Consider the following 10065-nt stretch of genomic DNA (forward strand, 5'->3'; position numbering starts at 1 on the left):
CTAACAAAGAACTAGGACAACCTCAACTTTCATTCTTAATCATTCTATGCAACACTCTTCCCAGAATTGTCCTTTTGGCCAAATTTGAACAGTTTTCTTTTGTGTTGTAGGCTATATAAAATGTCTGTCAATGTTAAAAGGTTCTTATTAGAATAAATAAAAAACAGATTTTAAATCACTTTTTTTTAATAAGACATTACAATGACATTGTTCTGTACATGGTTCCCCAGTCAAAATAGTATGGAGATGCACCACAGGGTGTCTTCAACATCTCACTGGTAAGTGGCTCCTTCTGACTGTGACAGATGGACTCTGATGTAGGGTTACTGTACTTCTGTACTCATGCTACAGATAATATGCCATCATATAGTGCCCCAATGCTGAGACGTATCAATTGTGGTAGCAGGTTGAGAGAGCTCCCGAGCTGAATGACATTCCTTTGGAAAGACTGAGTCAACTTGACTACATGACTATCAATGTTACCCATAACTAATAATCCTGACAAGCATATTAAAGTTACTGGAGGCCTATTTGTTGAATATTCAGTACAATTAGGTTATCAAGACATGACACAAAAATGGTCAATTAACTATGTAGCCCACATAAAGGGGAATCACCTCCGCTAAGGGTTTTCCAGGGGTGGGTAACAAAACATTCGTCAGTCATTTCCGCTCTTATGTCCAGGCAGAATGTTGACAATGCAATGGTGCAAACTGTCCTTGTTTCTTGCATGTGTGATAATACCGTCAAGAAGAAATACTTTGCATCACAGTATTGTATTAAAACATGTTTTCTAGTCCCTCAAAGTTGGCTACTTGTCATTACAGATCTCTCCATGGAGAAAAGAAAAAAATAACAGGCCCATGTTTAAGAGCAACCCCAACAATCTATGGGGAGAGGGAGCTTTAGTTCAAGGTGAAAAGATAAAAACTCCAGCTTTGTTAGAAAAAAATATATAAAATAGGATAAAGAATAGGCAAAGGTGGTGATCTGTGGCTTTAACATTTAGACCAATTAATTTTAATATCCATCAAGCAAGCCCCAAAATAATGAATGCGATATAGGTTAGGCCTGCTACAGAGTACAAGCAAACTTTAAGCCAGGAAGGAAACCCAGTTAAATTAGCCATGGGGTAAACATAGTATTAAAAATAAATGGAAGATAATCAACGTTTTCTTTACCATAATCATTTGAGAAGTTATTCGTTACTTGCAACTTTATTGTAGTTTTGACCTAAAACAGTCATCACTCAATCATTAAGATTTGTAATTTGAGGTTAGCCATGTTAACCCCTCATATAGTCCATCGCCTGTAGTTGCACAGGAAGGCTGAACATACCAATTCCTATCTCTGATGCGGGTCAATCCGAGTTTCTCTTGGATTTCATGTGGCTTCATGGCATCTGGAAGGTCTTGCTTATTGGCGAAAATCAAGATGATGGCATCCCTCATTTCTCGGTCATTAATGATGCGGTGAAGTTCCTGCCTTGCCTCATCGATGCGATCTCTGTCCGCGCAGTCCACAACGAAAATTAACCCTTGCGTGCCGGTGTAGTAGTGTCGCCACAGAGGACGGATCTTATCTTGGCCGCCTACATCCCAGACGTTGAACTTGACATTTTTGTAGGTGACAGTCTCGACGTTGAAACCAACTGTGGGAATAGTAGTGACCGACTGTCCGAGTTTCAGTTTGTACAGAATTGTTGTCTTGCCAGCAGCATCAAGTCCAAGCATCAATATTCTCATCTCCTTGTTGCCAAATATTTTCGAGAGCATTTTCCCCATGTTGAACTCTGTACATAAATATTCTGTTCTAATGAGAGAAAGAAGTGTCAGACACTAAACTAATACTTTTCTTCACTTGAACGTTACCGTTTAAATGTTACAAGTTTAGTTGCAAGGGCATGACTGTCAGCCAAAATAACAATACACGTTAATATTTGGTATAGCTCGATAATACTCTCAAGTCTTGTGCTACAGGAGGTTGGGGCATTTAAGTTGGCACAATCAATAGATTTATGAACTTCGTGACAGATGTTGCAGAACGTCCATTGTGTTGCACAGTTCACGTTATAACTGCAGCAGATGACAAAGTTTGGGTGATACAGTCTGCAGGGGGAAGGCGGCGTGTCTGGAGACCGTTCACATCAAGGCCCGGAAAAAGCCTGCGGTCCTTGTGGTGGATTCCTGCTGACTGGCAGCCCTTGTTCTGTTCAGCACCACCGGGGGAGAAAGGAGATTTTTCTGTGGCTATTCCATCAAGCCGTGTAACTTAATCGTTCTGGAGGGAGTGGGGGGGGTGGTGCGCTCCAAAGCGATCTTTGGTGACTCAGCAACACATTTATTCACTCGCGAAACCACACTCCTTGTCCCCCTGAAAAGAGAGATTTGGGAGGAGTGTCAGACATATCAAGTCGGCTAATGCTAACGATAGCTTCAATGATAGGTAGCAAAAGCTAGCGTTAGCTAGCTTGTTGCCTCCCAACAAGCAAAAAATGGGGCTAGCCAGGCTAACTTAGCCGTTAACTAATCGTTTGTAGATCAATGTGTTGGTTAATTACAAAACGTTTGTCTCGAGGCTATGTCCAGAGAGATATTATTTACAGTTACCTCCAATCTGCCCCCGTCTTCTCTCTCGGTAATTCCACCCAGCTTTTCCGTCTTTTCTCCTTTCAACGGTCGCACTCTCAGCGCTGCTTCACCGGAAAGGTGTGGAGTTGCATCAACCGCCACTTCCTGTCTCGACTCGCCGGAATACCAAGGATTCTTCAATGACGTCACCCGAAAGCCGAAACCAGAGCCTGGCTCAGAATGGAACCATACATTCACCCGCGTCGTATGACGGTAGCTCTGCTATTTATGGTGCGCGACACCTCCGTACGGCGGATCATAAATGCAGGCTTTCTTGAGTTTAGGTTTAAACTACTCTTTAAACAGTTTAAATCCTCTTAGCAGAACTTGTATTGAACTGTACTTTCCTGTGCCTTTTTAATGCAAACTGTTAATAACGTATTAAATCAATCAATCTATCTATCAATATATCAATCAATCAATCAATCAGACAGACAATCGATCAATCAAGCTGTGTCGGGGCCCCGTCAAAAATGACGCATTAAAAAAGTGTGGAGACGGGAGGGTGTAGTACTAGTTATAGGAAGGTGTAGTGCCCACAGTTGTTTGTTTTGTGATGTCACTGACCTGTCCTTGGTATTATCAGTGTGGGGCTCTGTTGGTCTGAATTCTGAAGCGAGTTCAATTTGAATTACCGCTGGTAATCTAAGTATTAATCAAATATTATCAATAAAAATAACATGCTTTTTTGTCATTTTATTGGTTATTGCATGGAACAATGCATGGAACAATGCATGGAATAGCTTTATGTAGGGTGGAAATTCAGTTGTAAATTTTCAATATATTGATTGTGAATAATACAAATCAATCAAGTGATTTAAGTACATATATAGAACTGTCAAACATCAGAGATATTTTATGTATTGTAATGTACACTCATAAAGCCATCTCTGATTAGATAAGTAAAGGGCAATACCACCACCTTGTGGTAGCCTACATACAGCACATAACCATTCATCTATCTTGATTGATTGATTGAAATGTTTATTTCACAGTATGCAGAATGGGTACGAAAGTACAGGTCAATACAAAAACTGTTACTTAAGGATAGAACCAGAAAAAGCACAAAGACTTGTTTACATAAGGGTCCTCCATGTTGAATTCATCAGAACATTTAATGACATATGTCCTGTTTTCATGGCCATTATTGTCAGTCAGCCATTTCAGTACCAATGCTCGATTCATGTCTCGTATATCTAGACGTTATGTCTCGTGAATCTTCACAAACTTGCTAATGACTGACTGGCAATTTGGTGGTACATTTACTTAAGTAGCCTACAGTTGTACTTAAGGGTAGGGTAAGTGATATTTATTGGTTAAAACAAAACGTTTTTTGTTAAAAGGTTAAATAACTATATTCTGATATTGCTAGTATTTTGTTCAGTAACAGGGGTTTCCCTGTCTCTCCAGCTCTTTAATAAACAGAAAATACATTTTCTGGTAGGTGACACATTTTCAGCCAATCAGGAGAGAGTATATAGCCATTTATCAGCATAATGTTTTATAGTGTTCCAGTTCCAAATTTGACAGCTAATTTGTGTCATCACTTACAATTCCACTTGTTTAATCTGTATTCTGACTGCGTTCTCTATCCTGGTTGGATAAAATTGGTATCCCGACCTGAATAAAAAGCTGGAGAGACATGGGGACTCCTGTTACTGAACAAACACTCTATACTGCAATGAGTACTATGACAATTTTAAACACTTATTTTAACCAAAGTAAATCACTTACACTACTACAATTTTGAGATATTTGTAGGAGTATTTCCAATTTCCAGTACTTTTACTTCTACTCCACATGTCAGAGGCAAATATTTTACTTTTACTCCACTACATTTATTTGAAAACTTTAGTTACTAGTTACTTTGTAGATTTTGATTATTATTACAAAACATATAATTACAACTTTAGCCCTACATTCAAAATAGTCGATCTACAAGCGCACAATGCGTTGCGATGCAACGCATTGTGAGCTTGTAGATCTGCTATTTTCAAAAAATATATATACATTACAAAACTTGAAATGGGACATGCTGCACGAGTACATTCTGTAACCAATACTTTGGTACTTTTACTACGTAATTGTTGAACATTGGACTTTTACTTGTAACAAAGTACTTCTACATTACAGTATTGATACTTTTACTTAAGTAAGAAATGTGAGTACTTATTTTTTTCTTTTTTTATTATCTTTTTATTGTAATTTAAATAATATAAATATCAGGAATCATAGGGCAGACATAATGAAAATAGTATTATTGCGCAAATCATGCCCCTACAAGACAAAAGAAAAAACTTTCCTCCCCTTCAAGTCCCAACCCCACAATCAGTTATTGGGAGGGTGAAGATAGCCTCGGGTCTTGTTGGCAACCACACACTTTTAGGTTTTCAAAGTTGCATTGCTGTTGCTGGCCCAAACTAGGCAGCTCAAGAAAGTTTGTGGATAAAAGCAAGTGTTGCCATTTTCTGAATGGTTCAATAGTCTGAATCATTGTTATGTGTCTGTATTTAATATCAGAAAAGGTCAAAGTCACCCATGAGGGCTGTTGCGCCATTAAATGTATGCCTTTCCCTGTATTAACATCATGTTCCATGTTCAGCTTCAGACTGTCTTGTTCCAGATAGGCTAGGTCAGGGATACTTCTCTTACAGTCCACAGATATCTTCATTTGGACATGGGTGCTTTCTCCTGTCTTTCCTGCTGCCTGTGCATGGCAGATGAGTGGTAGAGTTGAGCAACATCGAGTCTTTGCCCTGGAATTCAGGGACGAGCTGGAGCAGCCAGACTTCAATTTCCTCAGAGTCCTGTGGTAAGGGATCTTGTGCAGCTCAATATCTTTCATATGGTAATTGTGTTCCAACTCCAGACTGCGAAGCCGTTCCCTGTGCTGTTGGATCTGGTACCTGTTTAATCCATGCATTGTGTGACAACCTCCGATATCTGCATTGACTCCCACCTCCCAGATGGGAACATTATAGATTAGTTGAATGATCAGTTGCCACTTAGTGGAAGAATTCTAAAGCTCAAACAAAATAAATCAATTTTCTCAACAGTATAATCCATAATACAACCATACCCTATTTCATTTTTTTGACAAATAAAAATTCCATACAAATAATCTATGTCAAGTCACACATTTTAAATATAATCCCTCTCAAATGTCTGAGATGTTTCATATCATGACTATTGACAATTTAGACTCACCAGAGAATGAATTGTGCATTCGATGTTAATGCTCACTCTTTTCAAGGTTGGGGCATACTGGTCCCGCAAAGAATGTCCAAAGTAAAAAGAGATGTCTCTTGCACTGTGGGAGTCTCTCTCACTCCCTCAACATGTTATCCAATGCCATGAACCTAAACCTTCATTTGGGCACTCGTCGATCCATTGACATTAATAATCTTTATTTACTGCACTTAGGGTTTACTGCCATGGTCAAACAATGTAATCTTTGTTCATTACAGGCTGGTGATTTATGGTGCTGAAATGCAAAAGGGATACAATGATGGTCCATTATTATGTCTATCAGGGCTTTGCAGGAGACTGGCCATACAACGAGTTAGACCTTGTTGTATGTTGAGAAAAGAAGTGAGTGTGACAAAGACAGACTTTCGCCTATCAAATATTTACAGCTGAGTTCAGATGACTGAAATCGTTGTATAGAAGACACTGTGTAAGTGGCCAATCATTAATGTTTCACAAACCGGGTTTATTCACTTTGCCTCCTTAAACTGTTTCTTTAATTATAGAAACCAACTATCGAGCCAACATTAGTGTCCACTTTCGTAGTCTTTCCTTCACAAACACAATTTGGAAATGCAATATTAACTAGAAAAAGTGCCCCTCAGGGCACAAGTCTCCACCAGGCCAGGTCAGGTTATTGTGGCCTCCTGGTGGCACTATAGGCCAATGTGAATAGGGTGCCATTTAGGCCTATGCCTTTGATGGCAATTGGATGATTTGAGGCATTTTGTTCCAAAAATGTGTTTTGCTAAAATCCACCTGTTGGTGGCGCTATAACAGGCCAATGTGAAAAGGGTGGGATTTATTCCTCAGCCTAGTAGGAAAGTGTAAATTGCATGCTGCGTTCATGATTTGAGGCTTTTTGTTCAAAACGGGCCAATCAAACTTTGGAAGCCAATGTGAGCCAATTAGGATGGAATATGAAATATCGGACAGATCCGTCTTGAGCACATGACTATAGAGATAGTTAGGATTTTTGGACAGAATCTGGAGGAGTAATATCAAAAAATGTGTTGGTGGTGCTATAAAAGGCAAATGTGAAAAATGCAGGTCAAAGGTTTTTCCTTGGCCTCTAGTGCATTTAACATTTCACACAGATCGGTGCAGTTATAGGTAAAAATGTGAAAATCTGCCCCATCATGGTGGCGCTATAACAGGTGGTTCTGGAAAATTTGGGGCAGAGGTTTTTCGTTGGCATCCAGGGAGTGTGTGTGCAAAGTTTGGCATCGCCCGGGTTAACGGTGCCGGAGATGACACACATGGATGGAGGACAAAATATATATTTCTTTAAATACAAATACCTTTCTGTCTTTAGAACAATATGAAATATCTGACAGAGAAAATATATAATTTATAGACAATAAATAAGTATTTTTAGGATGCTGCTGCTTCAAAATTATGACCAAACAGTGATTGATAGTAGAGCATAAATTAATCCACCTAGGTGTTAGGAGATCTTTTTGAGAGACTATAAGGCTACACATTTTTCAATTCTGATATTGAACCATAACAATTTTCCCCGGCTACTGAGGATTATTGTCTCCACCAGGCCGAAGGCATGGGGAGAGAGTATGTTTTGAACTCGTCCGTGTGTGTGTGTGTGTGTGTGTGTGTGCGTCCATCCGTCTGTTAACAGCTAATCTCCGGCACCGTTAACCCGGTCGATGCCAAATTTTGCACACACACTCCCTGGATGCCAACGATGAACCTCTGCCCCAAATTGTCCAGAACGGCCTGGACTTTTTTATAAAACACATTTTTCGATATATTACTCCTCCAGATTCTGTCAAAGTCCCGCAAATCGTTACACTTGATTGATTGATTTAAATATTTATTAACAGTTTGCAGAATTACAGTACATTTCAAGCACAAACTCAATACAAAAGACTGTTAACTGTGAGTGGACGACCCAATTAAGCATTACACTTGTTTACAAGAGGGTCCACCATGTTCAATTCATCAAAACATTTAGAGACGTACAAATAGACAAATAGGGTGGGCAGTTTCGAATTGCAGCCGTCCACTCCGTAGGTGCCCTTTGAGAGTGGTTTTGAAGGAGTCAAGGGATTCGCATGTCTTAATGACTGTTGGTAGGGCGTTCCACATTTTGGTGGCATAGGAGCGAAAAGAATTTAGCCCCTTGTTTGTACATGGTTCGTTGCACTCCCTCTGGTGTTGTGGGTGTGGACTTCGTTAACATTAAGGAAGTATCTAGACAGGTACATGGGTATCTTGGTAGTGTATCGAATCTTGTGGACCAGACCCATTGCAAGATGCTGTACTCTGTCGTCGACCCTAAGCCATTCCAGCCTGTCAAAGTGGGCAGGGGTGAGGTGGGTTCGGGGGGTGAGGCCTGACCAACAGGCACAGTATCTCTATAGTCATGTGTTCAAGACGGATCTGTCCGATATTTTATATTCCATCCTAATTGGCTAACATTGGCTTTCAAAGTTTGCAGGATTGTGTGTGCGTCCGTCCGTCTGTCTGTTAACAGCTAATCTCCGGCATTTGAGGTGAAGGCAGGCAACAATCTTTTGTTAGCTAGCTCCCCTCAAAAATACATTTGCCATTCATCTGTAGCCTCCTTTTTTGTAAAATCTCTTTATGCACAAAATTGCATTTTTATATTTACCTCTCTGCAGCAGTTTGGTGATGACCCAAATCCCAATATAGGCTTTGTTGAGTTGTGTTGACAACGTGACATGCAGTGAAATTACCAACAGCTATGAAAGAGAAAGAGACAGTAACGCAGTAACGCAGCATGTGATTATCAGTTGTTAGATCATCTACTCCTGTCTTCCTGCCTCAGGCTCTCATACTCATGTTTTCTACCTCTCTCCATCTGATTTTTCTGTCAGATTTCTCATCATTTCTGGCATTCAAAATGTTCTGATGCACAATGTGTGCCTGATTGTTATCTCTGCCAGATTAGAGATTAAGGCAGGGTTTATTATATGTGTGCATGGCAGTGGGCAGTGTACTTCACTTTTCAATTCACTTTTCAATGTTTTCTTTTGGTCATCAGTTCACCATGTAACAGTACACTCATAAGTGCATAACAAATAAATCATTATTTATAAATATTACATAGACATAGTTACGTAATAGCAGGCCTGTCTCAAACGTGCATAGTAATCTTATAATGGTCACCAATTCAAACTACTTCACAAGGACAATGAATGATGGTGTTCTGGATGGGGTTCTGCTGATTATTATTATTATTTTTTTACATTTGTCATTTTTTGACAATTTGAACGAGTTGGCATTTCAAAGTGGAGCCTGATTGTGCTGGCATATTGCATACCTGTAATTGACTGGTAGGCCTACATCCCATCCCGTTGTAAAGGTAAGGTTGTAGGCAGGGGTTTGTTGTAAGTTACAACAGACTTGTCATCAGTTACAACATCAGTTTTCATCCTGGAAATAAAAATGTCTGGGTTTCCGAAGTGTAGAGTAGGTCCCATAATAAACTTGAGGGACAGTTTGCGCCACATTGACTAATTCTAGTCCATGCCTGCATGGCAGGATGCGTATATATTCCATGGCTGTCACAAAAATGACAGTTGTCATTGACAGATTTGAAAAAATAAGCTATTCAGAAATTAAATATTCAGGAATTGGTCTTCACTTGCCTACTGTAGCTTGCTGTGTAGGCTATGCTGTGTAGGCTGTCTAGTTGTGAACAAACAGACAGGGGTGACTCTACCTGGCGGGAACATTATCGCTTAATAACCAGACAACTAGTACTAACTTAAGACGCCCTGAGGGCGCTGAAACAACAGGTCTGGGAATGCCCATATATATTTTTTTACGGGGGCCAGTTTCGAATTGCAGCCGTCCGTAGGTCTTCTCCATGTATGGCTATCCAGGGTTTGATGAGGTCAGTGTGGAGAACTTTTGCAGGTTTTCATAGTAATCTGCGAGACTGCGACCTACAGTAGTCATAATAACATAATAACAAATTGTGTACAGTGCAATGAGTGCATTGGACACCAACAACTGAAAGTATTTCTTACAATTACAACATATAGGACGTCCAGGTTCCTAAATGTCAAAATGTTCAACTGTTCATTCATCTCATCAGTTCGATTCGATCGATAGCGGTGACGTACGGCCACGCCCACCCACACGCATTTGTGTTTTCAAAATGTGTGTCGTCTGTCTTGCGTAACGTGACCCGGGGGTGTGG

At 40.0% G+C, this 10065-nt stretch overlaps 1 protein-coding gene across 1 annotated transcript; it reads right to left on the reverse strand.

Moving 5' to 3' along the window:
• Positions 1-679: 679 nt before the first annotated feature.
• On the reverse strand, positions 680-2797 carry arf6b (ADP-ribosylation factor 6b). The gene is made up of 2 exons (XM_079527247.1): positions 2610-2797; positions 680-2373 (listed from the first exon to the last, which is right to left on the reverse strand). Exon 2 carries the CDS (start codon positions 1782-1784, stop codon positions 1257-1259), a length of 528 nt encoding a protein of 175 aa, XP_079383373.1. The 5' UTR covers positions 1785-2373; positions 2610-2797; the 3' UTR covers positions 680-1256.
• Positions 2798-10065: the final 7268 nt, after the last annotated feature.

The sequence above is a fragment of the Electrona antarctica genome (assembly GCF_951216825.1).
Source record: "Electrona antarctica genome assembly, chromosome: 18".
Classification (NCBI taxonomy): Eukaryota; Metazoa; Chordata; class Actinopteri; order Myctophiformes; family Myctophidae; genus Electrona; species Electrona antarctica.

Bases quoted from the DNA above. Each gene is read 5' to 3' on its own strand.
- arf6b (XM_079527247.1), bottom strand. From the start codon at position 1,784: ATGGGGAAAATGCTCTCGAAAATATTTGGCAACAAGGAGATGAGAATA.